Raw genomic sequence first — 23,278 nt, 5'->3', positions numbered from 1 at the left:
TTCATGTATGGTGGCAATTCTTCACAGCATATTTCAGCTCTGATGTTATTTGGCTGCTATTGTGTGTGTGTGTGTATATATATATATATATATATATATATATATATATATATATATATATATATATATGGGGCACATTTAATATAGTGTTTCCGGGGTCCCGCGCATGGGCGGGAATATTCTAATGCTTATGACTATTAATGAGGATCCCCTGGAAGAGAAGCTGCTTTCAAAAATAGAAAAAATTAGATTGTGAACGCTCCCACTTTGAAATCATTTTCTCTTAATAAGAAATGTGTCATTACAGTTGATGCTAGCTGTTATGGATTAGGAGCCGTTTTGAGTCAGGTTTCAGGATGAGAGGAATGGTGTGTTGCTTTCGCATCTAGAACCTTGTCTGTCACTGAAAGGAAATATGCGGTCATAGAGAAGGAGTTACTGGCCTGCTTATGGGCTGTGGAACATTTTCGGAATTATATATGGAGCAACAGGTTCATCCTTAAAACTGATCACAAGCCTTTGGTGGGGATTTTATCTCCTGGTGGTGGATGGAATTCTACTGCTCGTATAGTCCGGTTGTCTTCCAAATTACAAGAGTACGATTTTGAAGTGATGTATGTTCCAGGTAAATGTAATGTTACTGCTGATTTTCTCTCCAGGTTACCATGTCCTGGCCAAGATGTCAATCATGATGAACAAGAGGTAGAGATTGTTTCTGTTGTGAAAGATTTTATTTCCAATGAGTTTAGTGGTGTGTCTGAATCTGAATGAATGTCTGAGATAGAGAAAGATCCTGTATCTCAATTTATCTTTGACTCTTTGCAAAATGAATGGCCTAGAGATAAATCTGTTATTGCAGATTTTGCTCCTTATTGCCAAGTTTCCACTGAAATTGAAGCAATTGGTAAATTCATTTTTAAGAAGGGAAAAATGATTCCTCCTGTTTCGTTACAACAGAAGATTCTTACTTTGGCTCATCAGGCACATTTAGGTTTGTCCTCTATGAAGCGCCTCAGAGAAAATTTTTGGTGGCCTGGACTAGACAGTATGGTTGAGAGGACTGTTAGGGAGTGTTCTGATTGTATTAGCAGTGATAAGATGCTTAGAGTGTTTTCTGCTCCTCTTAGTCCTGTCTCCTGGCCTAAACACCCGTGGCAAAAAGTAGCTTTGATATTTCTGGTCCATTCTATCGTCTTCCTTGCAATGCCCGTTTTGCTTTAGTCTTGGTAGACTATCATTCCAAATGGCCAGAGCTCAAGTTTGTTACTAGTGCTACCACTTTGGTTATCATTTCCTTCCTTAAAGAGATTTTTGCAAGGGAAGGTTCTCCAGAAACTTTGGTTACGGACAATGGGACTCAGCTTGTCTCGCGTGAAATGAAGGATTTTCTTACTTCTTGTGGGATTAAACATCTTACTACTTCTCTTTATGAACCAAGAGAAAATGGTCAAGTTGAGCGGTTCAACCGAGTTCTTAAAGATTCTGTTGAAGTTGCTTGTAGATCTGGTGAGTCTTGGAGGGATGTTGTAAGGAAAAGACTATGGATGTATCGCATTACTCCGCATTCAGTAACTGAAATAAGCCCTTTCTGATTGCTTAAAGGGAGAGAACCCATTTCTGATATTTGTCCGTGGTGGGTGAAAAAGATCAACCACAATGTTGATCAATTGGATATGAATCAAGTTGCTAAACGCATAGAAACGAAGCAAGACAATAGGAAAGCTTTGTTTGACTATAACATGAAGGTGAAAGTTCCTAATTTTGTGGTAGGTGAGTGGGTGAGAATTAAAAAAACATGTTTTTCCTACAAAGGATTTTCCAAGTTTGGTAATCCCATCAAAATTTTAAAAGTATGTAAGAATTCTGTGATCACTCAAGATGGGAGAGTTTGGAAGATAAGGAAAGTTGCAAAGTGTAAATTTGTAACATCAGGTAATACTTCCAACCAGAACATGCAAGGGGTTTCTCATTCCTCTCAATCTGTTGCTCACAGGGTAAAGAGAAATTCCAGGCCTGTGGTATTACCTTCTAGATTATTTTTTTTTTTTATGTTATCCTGTTTAGTTTTTCTATAGAGATGAGATGTGTTGCATTGTGCATTGTACATTATTATCCTTTCTGCTTTGTATATAATTATTTATTTCCTGGAACCAGAATGTAGTACCTGCGTATGCTTTCCTGATTCTAGGTTCCAGGTTCTATAAAAGACAGTTTGTATCCTATCGTCTGACCTGATGGTTGCTCTGTGCCTACTTCTTATTAAATATAAGAACCATCATTTCTTCTCTATATTTTTCTTGGATCCATTACTTTACAGTATGCTTTGTAGAATTCACACATGAACCCGTCGGGCCCCAGGGCTTTACCGTTCGGTAAGGATTGTATTATTTCTGTTACCTCCTCAACGGTGATTGGACGGGATAAGTATGCCCTCTGTGCGTCTGAAAACCACGCTATGGCTACATCCTCCAGATACTTGAGTATTTCAGTGGGAGACGATGTGAGCGATAGAGTTTGCTATAAGTTTGTACAAAACTGATCGAAATTTCCCTGTGGGTCTGTGCATAATGAATCGTTATCGTCCCGTATCTGCAAAACTGTTTGCGCTTTACGCCCTTCACATATTTTTGACGCTAGAACCCTGCCTGGTCTTCCACCTTCTCCAAACCTTCTAGTTGTGGGACGTTTGTGTATGTATTTAACCTCATCCTTAGCAAATGTTTGATATTCCGTGAGAGTCTGCCGGATTTCTGACAGCACAGCAGCGTCCGGAGTACGTTCATATCTGGTTTCTAGTAACTTGAGCCTTGTTTAACATCGCGTTAACTGCGCTCGTATATCCCGCAGTATCCCAACTGCAGTGCTCATACAGACCCCGCGCAGTGTGGCTTTGAAAGCTTCCCAAAGAAGGCAAGGGTCATCAGTGGAAAGTTAATTTAATAAAAAATATTCCAGTGTCTGAGTGCGGTGGCATTGAATCTCCAGCTGTATGGAGGTGGCAAATACTGTGGTATTGTAAGGGTCAGTATTATGGGATTGTGATCCGATAGCATTTTAGGTAAGTGTTTGATTCCTGTTGTCCGCAACAAAACTTTCTCCGATCCTATCCAATAATCAATACGGGACCAGCTATTATTCGCAGCCGACGTGTGCGTTGCCTCTCTAATCCCCGGATTGCGTGCCCTCCAGACATCATGCAAATGCAGTTCAGACATAATATCTAATACTTTAGTCCGTACTTTCCTATGAGGTTCTGTAGTTTTACCCGATCTGTCCATGTGGTCATGTAGTGCCAAATTGAAGTGACCGCCCCATAAGTGAGTACTATCAATGTCTCCATGTAAATGCTCACTAGGGAGCGTAAGGAAAACCCTACGCTCCCATGTAAATGCTGCCATATTTCATGATAAAACTCCGGAGCATCCGTATTTGTGCCATAAGTGTTAATGAGCTTCATACGTTGCCCTCTTAGTGTCCCTGTGACTATTATGAAGCACCCTTGTCTATCCATCTCAGTGTTTTCTACCCGGAAGTTTGTGCCTTTTTTAACTAGGATTGAAACCCCTCTAGAATAGGAAGAACATGTGGAGTGATATATAGACTCGGCCCATCGCCGGCCAATACTAGCAGGGGCATGTGGGGCCATATGGGTTTCCTGCAACAGCACAATATCGATATGCCATCTATCTATACATGCGAACATTTGTCTAATTTTCTACAGGTTCGTGAAGCCTCGTATGTTCCAGGTTAGTAGATTTAGCGACAGTCTGCCTGGTGTGCTATGAGTCATAGACAGTGATTGTGTGTAAAAATAGAATCATCAATCATGTATTTGTAGCGTCTTTTTATAGGGTGGTGCCAGAAGTGCATATATTGAAAAAACGTAGCATAGGTATATTCATCATCTAGGAACTCCGCAATGCATCTCAAGTGCCATGGCTCATTTAACAGTACATTTCCCCAAGTCCTCCACCCCCCACCCACAACAGCAGCCCAAACCCGCTGAAGCCATTCCCAAACTTGTAATCCCCTGAAACTCAGAACTGTTTGGGGTGCACCCATGTGGAGGACTGCCTAGGGCACACAATCCAATCCAATCCAATCTAATGGATGTGGACGGAATATGGCTTGGTCATCGGCACAATCAGAGTCGAGATTATGCAGAACATGGCGAAACAGTGTTGACAGAATTATAGGTGCAATATACATTACATCAGCTCTTCGTGTGCGGCATATGGTCACTATCCCAACCGGAGTAGGACTGTTACATGTCTGTCTGTGGCTCACAACTACCCCCCATTGTATAGCTTTACATTATATCAGATTAAACCCCATCATCCTGTAGGGGATGGGTGACATTCGTTAGTCGTGCAGGTACATCCTGTTAGCGAAACACAGTGGAAGCCAATATTTAGTGTCTCTATGGCCCTACAGCATGAATCCTCCAGTCAAGTAACAGCTATGAGCTAAGTATAAAACTGCTACATTTTCAATCAGTTATTAGGAATCTGACATGTATGGGGTTATACAGCGAAGCACCCCATCATGAATCCTCAGACAGAGTAACTGTAACTAGTGAGTGGTTATAGCTTGCATCGTCCGTTCCTTTCCTATATTGTTTAGGAGGTCAGTCATTCCCCACAGTCTGAAACTAAGAGCTTCACATAGTTCAAGCCTCTAAGTTGCGAGTGTGATGCATCGATTTCGTATCTATGCCATCAGTGCAACAGTCCTGTGTAAGTTCTACCTGTAGCACTACACACAATACCAGTTTATCTCAATGTACCTGTTGCGAACAGAGGACCCACGTACCACTGCATAGCTGACCTCCGCCGACCAACTGTAGTGCAGCTAGCAATGGCCTTTTCACGCCGCGTAGCATAGTAGTCTGATTTGCAGCCGGTGGCTCCCAAATAGAGCGTGCATCTGTAAGTCCTCACTCAGAGTCGCGTTGAAGATCAGCTTGTCTTTGCTCCTTCCGATGGTTGTGAATCTTTTTTATGAAATCCTGAGCTGCCTTTGGCGTGGGTAGTATCGTAGACTTTCCATCCCATGTCACTGTCAGTCGCGCTGGATACAACATTGCGTAGTCTACCTGCAAAAGTCGCAATTTTGCCTTTGCGTTTGCAAACTCTCTTCCGAGCCTGCTGCACTGTGATCGTGTAGTCAGGAAAGAATTCCAGACGCTTACCTTGGTAGGTAATGTCTTTCTTTTCCCTCGCCATCCCCAGCATACCATCACGGTCGCGATAGTTCAAGATGCGAGCCACTATAGGTCGTGGCGAAGAACCCGGTGGTGGACGAGGCGCTAAAGAGCGGTGGGCCCGTTCAACTATGAAGATCGCTGATAGCTGGTCGGCACCAAATATCGCACGGCAAAGTTCCTACACATATGTCTCCATGTGGCCCCTATTGGTTGTTTTACGGGACACCCGCAATTCGGACGTTGGTGCCTCACGATCTGGCCTCCAAATCCTCAGTTTTGCTCCTGAGTACTTCCATAACTTTCTCCATCCCGTTGCATTTAGTGGTACTGGTATGCGCTTCGTTTTCTACGGCCGACAGGCGGGTCTCTGCGTCATCCAATCTTTCTCCCTGCTTCTCCATCTTCGCCGCCATATTATCCATTCGACATGTGAGATTGTCGAGCTTGCCATTAATATCCTGAAGGCTAGTTTGGATTGCCCTCAGAATGGCTTCCATACCGTTCTCTGCAACAGCCTCCGTCTCCGCATCTGTATCTGATTGATTCATGGGGCCCCGGGTGGATCGTCGCGACTCAAAGGTCAACTTAGGTTGTTGTTTGTCAGGTTTCCCCATCATATAGCTGCAGGGTGTCTTAGTGATAATGCTATGCTTGAGCGTGATTAGAGTGCAAGTGACGATCCCCAAACAGCAGCTGAATTAAATTCTAGAGTCCCCTCAGTGCTTTGATGAGTAAGCAAAACGTCACATTTTAAAAACAGCACAATCATCAGACCATCAACATCACGCAGACATGAGTGTAAATCTGGCAGGTCCGTGCGTGGTTTAATGAGGTGGCTAAATACAGTGATGTGTCTGCCTGTCGTGCCGATATGCCTCAGTTACTTTGGGGTGTATGAGTAGTTTAGAAGCAGGAAGTGGAACCTCACTCAGGTCAGCCTCTTCAGATTCCCAGAGCAAGCAGGAACACCTTCATGCAGGTCTAAGTACTTAGAATATTGTAGTGCACTCAGCCCCAACATAGGTAGGACAGCCCAAATGGGGTATCATTTAGTCAAAGCTGTAAACTAGTAGCACTCGTCCGCAGCATGCGCAAAATGGCCGCTTGCACTTCCTATTACAGCTGTAGCACTAACAGAGTGCACATCATTGAGTATTGCGCCAGGCCGCGCCAACAACATTTTAAGGCAATGTGTGTAATAGCATCCAGGCACATATGTAAGCAGCGTGATGGTAGGCATTCTTTGTGTTTATCTTCCCTGCAGCTTGTTGTGAGATATGGGCGATATTTTCACAGAGCCAGGAGCTTCACAGAGCTGGACTCAAAGGCTGGGATGCTTAATGAGTCTCTGCCCATATTCTCAGAGGAGCCGGCTGTCTAGCACACACGATTTATGTGGTAAGTGCTCCAAGTACAGTTGTTATCTCCCGCGATGCAGCTCTAGATTCGCGCCGTTGCGATGGGCGCCGTCATTTTAGGCAGTCCGACCTGACATGGCAGGAGCGATCTTAGTGGCAGTAAATAAGAGCGGTAACGTTGCTCAGCGACCAAAATATTGTCCGCTTTCGAGCTTCAAGTTCTCATTAGCGGCCGCACCTTCAGTTATTTGCACCGCCGGTGAATTCTCAGTGGCCGCTCGCGCTTTCTCTCATCATGGGGGCCGCCATCTTACCAGTCATCTGCCAGTGTCTCAGCCCGTTCAATTGTCTATTTTCACCGCATACAGGCAGCGGATCTGGTCGCAGTCAGAGCCGATCGTTTCCTGGCACCTACCGACTGCATATTACACCAATTTCACCCGTGATTGATGCCTGAGACACAGGATTCTTGCTAGATCATGCGTCCGTCCGGTGGAGCTGCCTTTCTAGCCAGCCATTCCGCAGTGCGCCCTCTAGCGCCTCCCTGTGTTGTCCTGTGTTGTCCTGTGCTTTTCGGCTGCCTGCTCATTGACCCCGCCCCGCCCCGTTAGGGGATTGACACGGGCCCCTCACCGTTCCACTTTTGCCTCCCCGGCCCTCGTGCTCTCTCCCGCTCCTGTGAGCACTAGAACGGGGATCCAGCTGAGAGCCTGCAGCAGAGGGGCTGTTTGGGTTTGCTATTCATTGCTCATCATATGTTTGAAATTGACTATCATTGCTTATTGATGATCTAAGGAAATTGCTTGAAACTGCTTAATGTATCCTGTTAATGATCAATACTAAGCTTAACAAATATGTTTAGCGGCGAACACCGCAATCAGCATTAAATGCCGTACTATATAAAGATGGGTACCTACATTAATAATTAAAACCTTAGTTATAGCCATATCCCCGTTTTTGAACATCTACGTTTGACAACATTATTAATATCACATTAAATTCTTACATCAATAATTAAACCTTTAGTTATTGTTACATACGCGGTTTGGTTACCCGACCATCTTCGATTGAAAATATTTATTCATTCATATATTTTTTCATTATGCAGCGTTATTAAACATGCTATTGGTTGCAGAACGAACGGGAGTTTTATCAAGTACAATTTAGCCCCATAACACTGCCGTAATGTATATGGTAGCACCACGTTAGTACTATCTGAATGATTGCCTGTAAAAGCAACCTTAACCACTGAACGGATAAGTCCTTTCCAGACCCCGCATGGTGTCTTGATGTAACCGTATTGAGTGGGGACACTACAGATAACAATACTTTTGATAAATATAAGCCCTAACATTTCATCTCTACTGCACTCGTTTTTTAGTGCTGGTGACGTAGGGTAGTGCTTCGTCATAAATGGAGCGCACACCGCTAGCCCCTCATCCGGATCGCCCCTCGGGACTCTGGTACTTGCAGTTCTTCAGTGGATCACCCAGGTGGGTGCAAGTCGGTACTTTAGAACTGATGAATCTCTAGACCCGATACATGTCCCAGGTTTTAGGATATCGCCCGAGACATGTCTCGGGTTTCGGGATCACTTCCCTCATCAGTAGAGAAAGATTGTTTAGGGGTGGAAGAGAAGGCCGCCACACAACAGTCAAAGGCTTCGATGCCAGAACCGGCACGCAGGTACGTCTTCCAAGAGCCCGTCGGCCCAAAGCTCAAGGGAGCCGTATTGTGTTTCGTCATAAATGGAGCGCACACTGCTAGCCCCTCCTCCGGATCGCCCCTCGGGACTCTGGTACTTGCAGTTCTTCAGTGGATCACCCAGGTGGGTGCAAGTCGGTACTTGTAGGACTGATGAATCTCTAGACCCGATACATGTCCCGGGTTTTAGGATATCGCCCGAGACATGTCTCGGGTTTCGGGATGACTTCCCTCATCAGTAGAGAAAGATTGTTTAGGGGTGGAAGAGAAGGCCGCCACACAACAGTCAAAGGCTTCGATGCCAGAACCGGCACGCAGGTGCGTCTTCCAAGAGCCCGTCGGCCCAAAGCTCAAGGGAGCCATATTGTGTTTCGTCATAAATGGAGCGCACACCGCTAGCCCCTCCTCCGGATCGCCCCTCGGGACTCTGGTACTTGCAGTGCTTCAGTGGATCACCCAGGTGGGTGCAAGTCGGTACTTGTAGGACTGATGAATCTCTAGACCCGATACATGTCCCGGGTTTTAGGATATCGCCCGAGACATGTCTCAGGTTTCGGGATGACTTCCCTCATCAGTAGAGAAAGATTGTTTAGGGGTGGAAGAGAAGGCTGCCACACAACAGTCAAAGGCTTCGATGCCAGAACCGGCATGCAGGTGCGTCTTCCAAGAGCCCGTCGGCCCAAAGCCGGGCCATGTCTCGGGTCCAGAGAACCTGGGGATAATGAGTAACTACTCGCACCAACTGTGGTGAACTACTTTTTACTCGTCCATCTACATGCACTACATGTACCAGAGTGCCAAGGGGCGACTCGGAGGAGAGGCTAGTGGTGTGCGATCCATCTTGGTTGTACTCAAACGGCTCCCGGGAGCCCTGAGCTGACGAGCTCTTGGAGACGCACCTGCGCGCCGGAGAGGCATCAGGGCCTGTGACGGTTACTTGGCGGCCTTCTCATCCACCCCAAACACTGCTCTGCCGACGAGGGAAACTGTCCCGAAACCCGGGTCATGTCTCGGGTCCAGAGAACTTGGGGATAATGAGTAACTACTCGCACCAACTGTGGTGAACTACTTTTTACTCGTCCATCTACATGCACTACATGTACCAGAGTGCCAAGGGGCGACCCGGAGGAGAGGCTAGTGGTGTGCGATCCATCTTGGTTGTACTTAAACGGCTCCCGTGAGCCCGGAGCTGACGAGCTCTTGGAGACGCACCTGCACGCCGGAGAGGCATCAGGGCCTGTGACGGTTACTTGGCGGCCTTCTCATCCACCCCAAACACTGCTCTGCTGACGAGGGAAACTGTCCCGAAACCCGGGCCATGTCTCGGGTCCAGAGAACTTGGGGATAATGATTAACTACTCGCACCAACTGTGGTGAACTACTTTTTACTCGTCCATCTACATGCACTACATGTACCAGAGTGCCAAGGGGCGACCCGGAGGAGAGGCTAGTGGTGTGCGATCCATCTTGGTTGGACGTAGGGTAGTGCATTGCGACTAATACGAAAGCGTTACGTTTAATCACATTATAACGATAATTTCATGAAAGACAGAAATAGTTATCTTCAGTAAATATACAAAGGTAAAGATTTAATACAGCACGAGGCCTAAGAATCAGGGTAGCCATGCCAGCAAACCTTTTTTAAAACAAAACGCAAATTATACAAAATGTAATTTATTTGTAGGTGGTCAATCAAAGGCCATACAAGGTGGACGTTTATGAACCCACAGCTGGGTTGACGCACCCCTATGAAAGCACATCAGCTTAATACCAGCAATCCAATCACGCCAGCAGGGTTGGTTTCATCTAATTTTATTGGGTAAGTTCTGGTAACTTTGAATTGTAACCTTCGGGCATAACTTCCATCACACAGTGAATAATGAATATTCACTATCATTCTTTGCAGCACATCGAATATATAAATCCACGGTGGCTCCAGTGTACATACCTACACTGTGAATATCTTGCATTATAAGGTACAATATTTATATTTAGTAAGGTTCCTATAATGCTATATCGCTATAAACCATTTGAGTGCAACCAGTAGATGAAATTTACATTTCTTTTCCTACCAAAGGTCGAATCACCTGAGAAGGTCATCATTTGCCTCTCATTTCGTGTTTTTAATTCCAACGACTTTAATCACCAGAAGTGGTAGATAAATGGAAGTCTATCATCACCTCTGACGTGGTTAGATATGTAGTTGTAGGTATGAAACTTTCCTATGTAAGCGAGTTGACAATGCCTTGTAGACAATAATGCAATTGTGACTAGTGTTATGTCATATCTAACGATTATTGTTTAAATTGTTTGTATTTTGTGTTGGCGGTCATTTTGAGTAACTGAGATGTTTCATTATAAGGAACAAAAAAAGAAATGTTGCTTTTCAATAATAAGCTCAATGTCAGTTTCCTTAAGATGTTTAAAAAAAAAAAAAGATATTAATTGTATGTTTTTCACTATCTAGAAAAACTGTCCTGAAGGTGTTTATCGAATAACATAACGCTGCATAGACTATTGTTTTTCCACAATGATGAGTATTTTTAATGAAATGTTTTTATGATATATGTACATAATTGTATTTAATAAACATCTCTTTGTAATATACTATTTGTTATTGTTAATTTTTAATTGTATTTTTTATGTTAGTATTGACTTTTGACATTGTAGCATTATTCCTTTTTGATTTGTGCCCTTTCTTGACCACCAGCATTGCTGAATAGTCGGTCTCACAGTCTGATAAAACTTTACTGTTAGGGACTTTTTTGTTTCAAGTACTTTCCCCAGTCCCCGATTGGACCAGCAGGGGACCTCCCTTTTTTTTCCTCTACAATATTAAGCTTATACATGAGCCCATATCTGAGACTCTACAACCACTGACGGCATCATAAGGGTGACATAAAGTAGACATTTAGAGCCCCACTATTCTGCTACTCACAGAATTAAATGAATCCATGTGCATCTCAACATTTCTGGCCATCTGACCAGCTTCAACCTCTGATCCGCAGGTCTTCCTGATGTGGACAGTATCCACTTTCTACCCTCTACCTGGGCCTCCATACTCTCCTATTGGGAGTAGTACCCCTAGAAACCAGAGCTTTCAGGGTGCCCTGGGCAGCTGCCCCTCCCAGCTCTTCTAATACTGGAGGAAATTCATTTTCCAGAATGCAGCCAATGGTCTTAATGAACTCGGCGGCCGGCTCGGGCCGCGAGAGGGGGGCATCCAGCGGGATCCTGGTGGGCCGGGCTCTCTCGTGAAAATAATCGGGGCCAGGACGGTGTCCCACTGAGCTGTGGCTGCAGCATTGCTGTCTCCTTGGGGTTTGGAGGCCGGTGCATGAGGTCTCGTCTCCTGGGCGGCGACTGATAGCGGCTTGCGGAGCAGATGTGGAACTGCCGCCGAGGAGTCGTGTAAGTCCAGTGAGTTGATACTGGTGGCTGTGAGGCAAAGAGGTTTAAACATTAAAGCACAGTATGACACGAGCCTATTGACATATTACCCCGGATAGCAACAGAGGGGAGCTGCAATAGTGGTGGAGAGGCAGCACTGCTTGTGGGACCACGGTGGATGAGTGCTTTGCACGCTGTATAGGGCCCTGTGCAGCAGAGGGTAGTCCCGATCGGCCACCGGCAGTACTTTTGAAAAGGGGGGTGAGTGGAGTCAAACTCTGGGCTACTGGAGGTAAATCCTGCTCAGAGTACAAAGCTCCTGTGGCTGGTGTACGACCCTCAGGGTATATCCATGCCTGGCGGGAGCAGACGGCGGAGTCCCGGCATGAAGTCAGACTCTGTGCAGACAGTGGGGAGTGGTGCCTCAGCCGGTTTGACGGAGTGCTAGGGGACGGTGGGTCGCACGATAGGGGGGGGGGGGGGATATGACTGTTGGCCGGGTGAGCACTCGATGTAGCTTGTGGGCAGGAGGTCTCCACCAGTGTCCTAATTCCTCAGAAGACTTTGAGATGGAACTAGACATCGCAGAGAGAGACCACAAAAGGGAGAGCCTGCGCGCCCTGACTCTATTGAAACAGCTTGGTCTGGAGTCCTGCCTGGAGGCCTATACTGCTGTCATCGGCCTATACTGCTGCTATCCCCCCCCCCCCCCCCGGGGGGGGGGGGGGGGGGGATATGACTGTTGGCCGGGTGAGCACTCGATGTAGCTTGTGGGCAGGAGGTCTCCACCAGTGTCCTAATTCCTCAGAAGACTTTGAGATGGAACTAGACATCGCAGAGAGAGACCACGAAAGGGAGAGCCTGCGCGCCCTGACTCTATTGAAACAGCTTGGTCTGGAGTCCTGCCTGGAGGCCTATACTGCTGTCATCTTGTTGGTTTAGCGCCTGGGCTCTATGATGACGAACCATAAGACGACAGGAGGCTCTGCTAAACAGAGCACGTTATATCGTTATACCGGATCAGAGGCCTCGGCAACTGAACAAGGGGGCGCACAATATGGAATCCCAGACAATGGAGCACGTATTGCGGCAATCACACAGTCCAGGGCAGCCCTGGTAGCCAAAATTGGAGAAGTGAGCTCTGATGTCATGCTCCTAAGGCAAGACCTGTGGGTTCCGATGGGGAGCTGCAAGGGCTACGATGTGAGGTCCTGTGTTGTGTTGTGTTGTGTCTCTCTGCGTAAGTTGTGATGAGGCTGCCATTCAGGAGCTGCAAGGGACCCCGATGCGGAGTCCTGCGTCGAGTTGCATCATGCGGAGTCGGTTGTGGTGGAACCCACAGTTCGGCAAGGAGGAGTACGTTTAACACCACTTCTAAGGGTCCAGGCCCTGGGAGGCACCAATTGGGATACTAGGACTCACTCAGCAGAGGCCAGGTGCAGGGTTCTCTGGAGCTTGCTACGTCCCCGTAGCTCACACAGGAGGCCAGCTGACTAGCCTTTGGAGTCACTCTGATAGTCCTGGGTTCAAGCGCCAAGACATGCCTCTAGCAGCAGGGCAGGCTTCAAGCTGCAGGGCAGCCCTCTGGTAGCAGGGCAGTGCTCTGGGGATCCATACAGTCCTTCTGAAGTCTTCCACATGTCCAGGAGTTGTGTTGGACTGAGGGTCAAATATTTATACCAGATGCCAGCCAGACTTTGCAGTGGGGAATAGTCTAGGCTACCCCCACATCTGGTGGGGAAAAAGACTGGTGTAAAGTTTTCTTGTGTGTGCTGGAGGCAAGGCCTTTGAAATAGAAGTGTGGCAGGGAACAGATCTGCCCCCACCAAACCATCCTGGAATGATGGTCCATCCTGCCCACATCTAGTCCACTATTTTTCATTGTCTGGGACAAATACCCATTCTTAATTGGGATGCGCCAGTGTGGTCATGAAAAATAGGTACACTAAGTATTAAGTCAACTGTAAACCTGGTTTAGATCTACCCAATGGACACATGGGATTAGTTTGGGAGCACGAGCAACACACTTAGGCAATTGGCAAGACTTCCTCAAAACAAAACATCAGACTTTCTGCCTCCCTGAGGTGAGGCGACTGGGGTGTCTTTTTGCCACTAAAGGAAGCACGTTGGAGAGTCTTTAACCCATTCAAAAGTAGAGACCCAAAAACAGAAAAGAGCAAGAAGAGGTAACCTTCAGCCCCTCCAGAGAGCCGCATATGGGGTGTTTTATCTGCCCTGGTGGGGGGCCGAAAGCCCATTCGACACCAAGGATATTATTTGTTTTTGAAAGAAAAAGGGTAGGGTGGTTTGGCCAGGCTTCAGGTTGTGTCCCACACCGTAACAGACCCGACTGTCATCTGCCTCCTGGGGGCAGTTTAGGTGTGTTTCTACCCAATATTCACCTCCGATTGGCAGAAAGCCCAGTAGAAACCAGGGATAGAAAAAGAAGGGGCAAGGGTAGCCCTTCCAGGCTTCAGACTGTTCCCCCTCAACATAAACAACCAGTCTTTCTGGCCCCAAGGACAAATTGGAGGGGTTTAGCCCCAATCTGTTCCCTAATAGAAATCCTACTAATACCCCCATAACAGCCCAATAGTCTTTCTGCCCACCCTGGGCACAGATTGGGAGAGGGGGTCTTCCCCTAGGTACTCTTTTTTTTCAGGAGAAGTGTGGGAACACCTGATGGTAGGAATTGTGTGGATCCCTGCATATTCCAAAACATTCCCTTATAGAAATGAGGAGAATGCCAAATGTTAGCCAATATTTAAGGTTAACAGGGAATTCTGGTAAGAAAATAGTCACACCAACTGGATTCCTTCAGGTGTCTAGAAAAGGCTGTTCCAAGTTTTCCTGAGCGGCGACCGAGTCCGGGCACAAAAACTGCAACTACCCACATCGTCAAAATGGGTCCCTTTTCCAGAATACATCTTGATATTTCCACATTGTTTTTTGGGGCCTTTTGTGTCATCAGTGTTAGACACAGCCACAAAAATTGGGTATCATTTTTATAGGGAGAGGTGTGAGCATGCAGAGTGGTATGAATTTGGTGGATCCCTGCAGGTAAATGAACCTTCCCTTCTCGAAATGTGAGGAAAATGCCTGATTTCAGCCAAAGGTTCAGGCTTGCAGTACCTTGGGGTAACAAATCGAAGTGGAATCAATGCATGTTACACCACCCTGGGCTCCCCTGAGTGTCTAATTCAGAAATGTCTGGGGTTGGTGGGTTTCCCTGGGTAGCGGCCAAGCCCATATACTGCAGCTTCCCACATTACCAATAGGGGTCACTTTTCCAGTTAAAATATTGGTATCTACACACTGCATTTTGGGCCCTTTTCTGTCACGGGTGATAGACCCAGCCACACAAGAGAGATGAAGTTTGTATCAGAAAAAGTGTGGGAATACGGAATAGTAGAACGCTTGTTATCAATTTCATCTCTCTTCATTTTTGGCTTATAAATGTAAGCTGGTGTGCAAGAAAGAACCCATTTTGCAAAATACCCTTTCAATTCACACAATAGTATGGGTAACACCATTCAGAGTTTTAAAATACCAACTATTACTAAACTCAGTATCATGGACACATTTCATCAAAACAGCATAGTTTCCTTCATGCCCATTTAAAATGTTTATGGATCAGCCGAGAGCGCACAATGGAGTAAGTACTGCGAATGCTCATTACCACAGGCCTGTCTCTCAGTGACATCACGTCACTAGAGAAAGAAATGCTATTTAAAACTAAACTGCTGCGCTGTATAAAGTCTCATTCCGCTAGCAGCTGGTGGGCCTTACACCACCACCAGCTGTGCCTCGCTTTGCATATGCATTCATAAAAGAGATGTAGGCAGAAGGTGGTTTGTAAACACAAAGAGATGGATATAATTCTGTACCAAAAGTGCCTAGATACGCCATTTTAGTTATTCTGTGTAGTTTACGAAAACAATGTACATTAATGTGTATTTGATTTTAGCGTGTTTACTTATGTTTACAAGCACCATCTTTTTTGTGGTGTGACTGCGGTGTGACCTGACTATAACCCCTTGTATGCTGATGACGGCCCCCAGCCGTCATGCACTACAGTGCTCGTGTGCTGATGACGGCTGGGGGCCGTCATGACCGCACCCGCGATCGGAATGTGCCGCACAGGCGCAGAATCGCGGCAGCATTCAAGGGGTTAAAAAAAGCATATCAATCATTTGTAAAGCACACTACGTACCCGGGAGGGTCTCAGGGTGCTGGGGGAGGGCCGCTACTGATCCAACAGCCAGGTCTTGCGTATCCTCCTGAAGGTCAGCAGGTCTTGGGTCTGTCGTAGGCTCAGTGGGAGGGTGTTCCATGTCTTGGTAGCGAGGTGGGAGAAGGTACTCCCACCGGTGTTTGTTCTTCGGATGCGCGGGATGATGGCGAGTGAGAGGTCGGAGGAGCGTAGCTGGCGGTTGGGGATGTAGAAGGAGAGCCGTCTGTTGAGGTAGGCTGGGCCGGTCTTGTGGAGTGCCTTGTGTGCGGGGTGAGGAGCTTGAAGGATATCCTCTTGTTGACCGGGAGCCAGTGCAGGTTTCTCAGGTAGGGGGTGATGTGGCCATGGCGTGGTATGTCGAGAATGCCTTGTAGTCGTTTGATGAGCTTGGTCGGGGCTCCCGCGTAGAGGGCGTTCTGCCACAAAATTGTGGTGCTAAGAGAAGAACAAATTGTCCTGCTCTATCAAGATTCCCTGACTTTAGAAATTAGGCAAATCATTGCCCCTCCCGCCCCCCCCTCCCTCCAAGACATCATTATGGCCCCCCCACTCACATCCCAGAATACTCGTTGGCGCCTGACGAAATACTTGTAATCAAACATGCTCCAGGACATCTCCGGCTTTCTAAGTATGACACCCCACTGCAAGAGACTGTTTGCCACAGAACTGGAAGAGGCTACATTATGTACACTGAAGAAAGAAAAGTATGCACACCCACCAACATTTGAGGAATCAATTAAAGAATTGATGTTGATGGCTTCCGAAGAATGACTGATTTAAAAACTAAAAAAAAGTGCACCATATATCGGACTGTATCTGGTTTCACTTTAAACACATAGCTGCTTCGAATGTTCCACGCCAGTGCCGGTCGTTCCCAGCACCAGCCAGGTAGTACTCCCGTCGGCCAACGCGGAACGGGTTAAACATGATGAGACACGTTTTGCCTCTTAGAGGAGGCTCTTCACCCAGTCTCCTGCACGACTGGATATTTTTTCGCGAATGGTTTTATTAACTGCTTCACTTGAAGCACTTCTGGTACTTTTTATTCATAATTTTTATGGGCACTACATTCATTAATTGCTATACAGTCACTACTGCACGTATTGTTCTTCGATTGCTTTTTCCCTTTTTAAACGAATTTGTCATTTTTTAATGTGTCCTTTTCCTTTCATCCCTCCACTCTCCCCTCAAACCATCAATACACTAGACCTTCAGCTTTATCTTTAGACTGTTAACTGGAACACAGTACCATCTTTGCACTTAACTGTTTTATTACTGTTTATTTGATTGTATTCTGATTTAGATAGGTTTCAGGTGAAACCTTCTCCTTAAGGATGCTGCTATGATACTGCTATAACCTGAATTATGTCCTTACTGTTAATGGGATGCGATCGTACTCATTATTAAAATATTAGAAAATTAAAATGCTGGGCACTCCATCGAAGACAATGAAGTGGCCCTGGGCTAATAATGACAGGTATAATTAAGCCTTCAACATTCCCATTTTTGTCCTTCTGTGTCTCCCTTTGTAATTTAGAACATTCTACCCTCAGTGGGTGAAATGTTCTAATAAGTAATGGTTTCTAGATAAAGAAAGAACAGGAACAACAACACAGTCATGTGATCTACAATTTACGGTTCTTTCAGCAGATGACGCAGAAAAAGAAAACTCAAAGATTCAATCTGCAGTCCTGTACTAAACCGTTTCGTTTTGTTCTCACCGCAAAAGAGACCAAACAAGCAAAAAATAGATGAAACAAAGTAATGGCTAAAACAAAAATGTACCTTGTATACTCAGAGAGCGGTGCCCAGGTATTGCCATCTGGAAAACTAAACAATGGAATTGCATTTAGCAGTCTCTCCTCTTCTTCTTTTTGAAATTTTAACAGATTTTCTCTCTAAGAAATAAAAAATAAGCACATTTCTTAGCTGAAATCAAAGATATCAATGAAGACTTTATAGGTAAACTGTACAAATATGTCTTGCATTTCACATGCATGTCAGAAACTCTTCGGTCACCTGAGGGTGTGTAATGAATCTAAATCAAATAAAAGCCACCCATTTAGTGGAAGCCTCTGAAAATCTCGCGTTGGAGTCCCCCATACGGTTGCTGTACCTCAAGCTGTAGATGCACTGTTATTGACCACCAAAACTCAACATTCTTCCATGTCAAGACATTCACAATATATATGAAAATTCTGTTCCTGTCTGCCTCTCATATAACACTAATAAGATGTACGGTGTTGAACCCTGCTTCTAGTTTCCCGACAGCCCTCGATGGTGAGACACATGACTCCCAGCTACCTGAACCCTTAATGGGTCTGGGCAGAGCTCTTTGCTTAGAACCTTGTTGGTTGGCTCACCATGTGGCTGTGTTTAGAAGCGTCGGACATAAGGTGTGAAGAAATCAAGACCACTTTGTCTGCTGCCCACTTCCAATACACACACACACTCTATTGTGTCAATTCTGTGCTGCATTTCCTGGAGCAGGACAAGCAGAAACTTACTCTCTTCGAGCTAGGTCTGTGCCCATTTGCCCAATGACTTCAAGGGAGGAGTGCCCCTGGCTCCTATCTCTTTCAGTGGAGATGCACAAAGCACTGACATGTACTGGATGGCGCTACTCCTTTGAATATGACAACTGCCCATATACCTCTCTCAACTGAAGGCTTCTATTGTCCTCACCAACAAACGTCACTTCCTTCTTCTAGGGGGCACCGCTTAAGGACTGGTCTATTAAACTAAAAATTACAGGAACGTTTTGTGGCCGTAGTGAATGTGACTTTTCCTACTCTGCTTAACTGGATTGTGAGCCTGTCCACTTATTTCTTAAAACTGCCATCAAGTGTACTCCATGCCCTCAGCCTGCACCTACATAATCGGCCTGCAGCATTTCTAATATGCAGTAACTGGACCCTTTTCTGATTAAAAAAGGACTGTCCAGGATCCTGTTATACTGTTTATGTTGCATCTGCTATAAGACACTCTACAGCCAAACTTCATCTCCTCCATAAGGGACTGCTCTGAAATGTTTCTGAGACTGCCTGCTTCTTCGCCACTCTTTTTCCTACTTCTGGAGTAAGACTGTTTATCCTACAAATTCCAACAACTGGCCAAGGTATTAGAAGATGTAGCGACCTTGAATGCAATCACCCTTGTGTTGATCTAGGACTAATTGGAAGCTCAAAAACTGCAACTTTACAAACCAGGATATCGCTTGATTTCATCTTGGCTGCTAAAGGTGTAGTTTGTGCAATCACAAACTCGGAATGTTCTACTTACATATCAAATCTCTTTAGGTGTACCTGTTCAGATTAATCAATTGCATACAATCATTCTCTTAAAACAGTGTAAAATGCAATTACAGTTTCTTGTGCCATTTCTCCTGCTGCAAAAATACACTTGACACTAGATCAGCAAATGGCAATATATTATCATGTCTGTTCATGAATGGATGGATGGATGCACAGGGCTCCTTAACAGAACAAGCTCCTCCCCATGGGGATCTCGGTTTACCAAAGGCACAAAACATCGGATGGTTTCCAAAGACTACTCCACACACAGCCTCATAAGAAAGATTTAAAGTACATAAGAGAAAAGGAGCGAGAAAGTAAACACACATCAAGTAAGACTGAAGGAAAGAAACTTTATTAAGGCTCCGCATGGGTGCTCGCGTGCCGCAGAGTGTTGCAAGCAGCACAAAGCATTGCACCAATAAACTTACCCTTCTAAAAACCTGCAGCTGCAACGCAAAACTGGACAGTGACGCACCGCTCTAGTAAATAACTGGTCTAGCCACAATAATAGGTAAAAGCATCTTTAGTGGCCGGTTTGACAAAGCCTCCTTCAGCTGAGCCCATATTCCATGATTTAAACATACATTCTGGAATGTGGAGCCCTCCGCTCCGGAGAGAGAATTAGAGCAATACAACAGAATTTATTGTGCACACTACACATCCCCATATGATAGTGCATAGAAGCACGGACAACTAGGTTTGGAAAAAAATCAGCACACAATTACCAGATAATTGTCCTATAATACAAACTGTAGCTACAGTAAACAATAACATTCCAAAGAAAAATATATATTGGAATACAGAGTGGACGCACCGCCACTGCTCAGTAGGTTCTTCTTTGGATGTGTGTCTGGAGCTTTTCCCTCACCCACAAATAAGACAAAAACATGTCAGTGAAGCCTCAGCTGCATACATTGCATGCGTTAATGCATATACTATGTATTTATGAATGGGTCGAAAAATATTTTATTCTCTCTGACAACTCATACCATTTATGTTATTCCAAGGTGCCGTACTCTGATTGAACACTGTGAAGCCACCCCGTATTTACATCTTTAGCTCTCTGAACTGGTACTATCAGACGCAACTCTAAAATGCCTTTAGGCAAAACCAATATCCCTAAAACTTTAACGTTTCATAAATAGCACGTCCGTCTTGCTTTCAATCTGCTGTTTTCTTATGCGCCCATAGTAATTCACTCTTCCAGGAAATGCATAAGCTTAATCTAAACAAATAAATAAATACAGCAAATACATCAAAAAACGACGATAGAGCATAAACTTATAGAGGAGGTAAACTAATGTTAATTTAAAAATGCACGTCCTTAATGTGTTGGGTGCACTATAGATTCACGGCTGTTTCTGATGAACAAACGATCTCCTTTGAAGGGGATTCACACCTGACCCTGGAGCACTGCATCAAATCCTTGTCAGTATTCAGGAAATGTCCCTGGCGGCTTCGTCGCCAACGCTTTACTGCTGAGGCAGGTTTTTTTTTTTTCAACCAGTTAGCCGGTGCATGTGAGGGCTGAGAAACTGGCAGGTTTTACAGAAGTAAGAGGTTGCTGATTGAATATAAAAGCTTTTGTGCCGTCAATACAATTCAGCAGTAATTGAAGATTTGTGATCTAACATTTAACCAGTGTGATGACCTTCGATTCTGGCCCTGCCTGGTAATGAGCCACTTGTTTAATAACCTGCAGCTGGTGTCATCTTTGTCTTTAGCAAAAAAGAGCACAAGAACTAAACCTCTTACAATGACCTCAAAGAATTATACAGTTATGGCAGTTAAGTCAATTGTTTATATAAAGGATGCTTCTATTGACACATGTGACTTATCTCATATTAATTTTTTATTTATTCTTCATTGTACAAAAATATATATACTTTTTTTGATTTTTCTGCAGTTTTCATTTATATGACATACATAAATAATACATTTAAATGACAATTGGTATAATCTTGTTCAGGTATCTTATATTTCCTGAAATTGTTGCTCTAATAAGAATCTAAGTGACCAAGAGAGATTAGCTCTTAAACAGTTACAAGACAACTCAGAAATCACAATCAACCCGTGTGACAAAGCAGGAGGTATAGTAGTGATGGATACCATCCATTATTCAAACAAAATCAAAGATATGTTGAATGTAGATGAGCACTACAGAAAAGCAAACAGACGTACCCTCACTGTACTATCTGCACACATAGAAAAAACTGTACACAAAGCTTTTGAAGACGGTTATATATGCAACAAAGAAATGGACTTCCTAATTAAAACCAACCCCATCACACCAGCTATCTATGGTGTACCAAAGACCCACAAGAACAGCATTGATCCCCCATTAAGACCCATAGTAGCGTCTATCAATTCTCTAACTGAACCACTATCTAAATACCTAGACACATTCCTATGTCCCTTAACCACCACATATGAATCTTATATTAAAGATACAGGACATATGATAAATATACTAGAACAAACTGCTTTTAATGAAGACACACAACTATTGGTCACCTGTGACATTGAGTCACTTTATACTAATATACCCCAGGACCTAGCAATGGTAGCGGTGGCAGCACTCCTTGCTAGGACACCGGGAACAAGACCTGATGCGTTCATTCTACAGTGCTTAGAGATAGTTCTACACAACAACTTCTTTGAATTTGAGGACAATCTCTTCCATCAAATTAAAGGAGTCAGCATGGGGGCATCTTGTGCCCCTAGCATAGCTAATATTTATATGGGAGAGTTTGAGTTGAGAAACATCTTCAATGAACTAGCTCCGTTTTACGAAAATGTCTCACGATGGCATCGATTCATCGATGACATCTTCTTTATTTGGACAGGGAGCGAAGAAAACCTCAAAGAATTCATGGAATGGCTCAACCTGGCAGATCCACATCTCAAATTCACACATAATGCCTCTTACGCACAAGTAGAATTCTTGGATATTTGGATTAAGAACACCGCAGGAGAAATAACAATGAGCTTATACAGAAAACCCACAGCCAAAAACACAATTTTGGAACATGGCAGCTATCATCCCCCAAGCCAAAAAGATTCTATTCCGTTTGGAGAGTTTCTCAGAATTAAGAGAAATTGTACTACTACCAAAGACTTCATGACACATGCTAATCAATTACAAGATAGACTGTTGGCGAGAGGATACCCTAGAAAACTAGTCCGCCGCTCGCTCAAGAGGGCTAAATACTACAATAGGGATGCCCTACTTAGCCATACTGCCAAGACTAAAAATCAGAACATAGTATGTGTAGTCAACCACTCCACACTAAATAATAAGATCAGACAAGTCATAAACAAGAATTGGAAAATTCTGAATACATATGACACCGATGAAGCCTTGGCAAAACCAATTATAGCTTTCAGACGAAACCAAAACCTGAAAGATAAATTGGTCCACAGCAGAAACAGACCCAGAGAAAAAACACGTCAACTCACAGTAGATGGCAAGCCTCTCCCGGCTGGTAATCACAGGTGTGGGGCATGTCACGCTTGTGACCAAGTAATAACTGGTGACACCTGGTCATATAGAAACAGAAAAGGTAAATTCAAAGAAATGACGAATTGCAGGACAAGCAATGTAATCTATCTTATCCTATGCCCTTGTGGCATCGGATATGTTGGTGAGACGTCAAGAGAAATGAGAGTTAGACTCTCCGAACACAAATCATCAGTCAGAACACAAAAAATCAATGCCCCCCTAACAGCCCACTACACCGAGCACGATCATTCAGAAAAAGACATGCGTTGGCAAATACTAGAACGCGTATCGCAGATCCCTGGCAAAGATATGACAAAGTTACGCAAACAGCGCAAGACATTCTGGATTTACCATTTAGACATGGTACGATATGGGCTAAACAAGGAAATTTGCTGGATAATCACAAAGTAACCTATTGTAATTGCAGTTCACCCACTCAGTGCCAATTCGTTATTACTATCTGCATCATGAGACCTCAGCATAACTGACTGCACTGATCACCTCAGTTGCTTTAAAATCATTTTTTAGTGCCCTAAAATAAGTATCTACATCATGGATCTCCCATAATAATAAAAGACTTACATACAA

At 44.7% G+C, this 23,278-nt stretch overlaps 1 protein-coding gene across 2 annotated transcripts in view; it reads right to left on the bottom strand.

The window, feature by feature from the left end:
• Positions 1-23,278, bottom strand: part of DENND2D (DENN domain containing 2D) — a 637,596-nt gene that overhangs the window by 509,492 nt on the left and 104,826 nt on the right. For both annotated transcript variants that reach the window (XR_015295991.1, XM_086923088.1), the window contains exon 3: positions 17,678-17,790. Coding sequence is in view for 1 of the 2 variants with exons in the window: in XM_086923088.1 (XP_086779214.1) it covers positions 17,678-17,790 (113 nt within the window). In the remaining variant the exon portion in view is untranslated. The remainder of the gene's footprint in view (positions 1-17,677; positions 17,791-23,278) is intronic.

Source organism: Lissotriton vulgaris, chromosome 5 (genome assembly GCF_964263255.1).
Source record: "Lissotriton vulgaris chromosome 5, aLisVul1.2, whole genome shotgun sequence".
Lineage (NCBI taxonomy): Eukaryota > Metazoa > Chordata > Amphibia > Caudata > Salamandridae > Lissotriton > Lissotriton vulgaris.
Note: the sequence above shows the minus strand (reverse complement) of the source record. Positions and strands in the feature narration are given on the sequence as shown.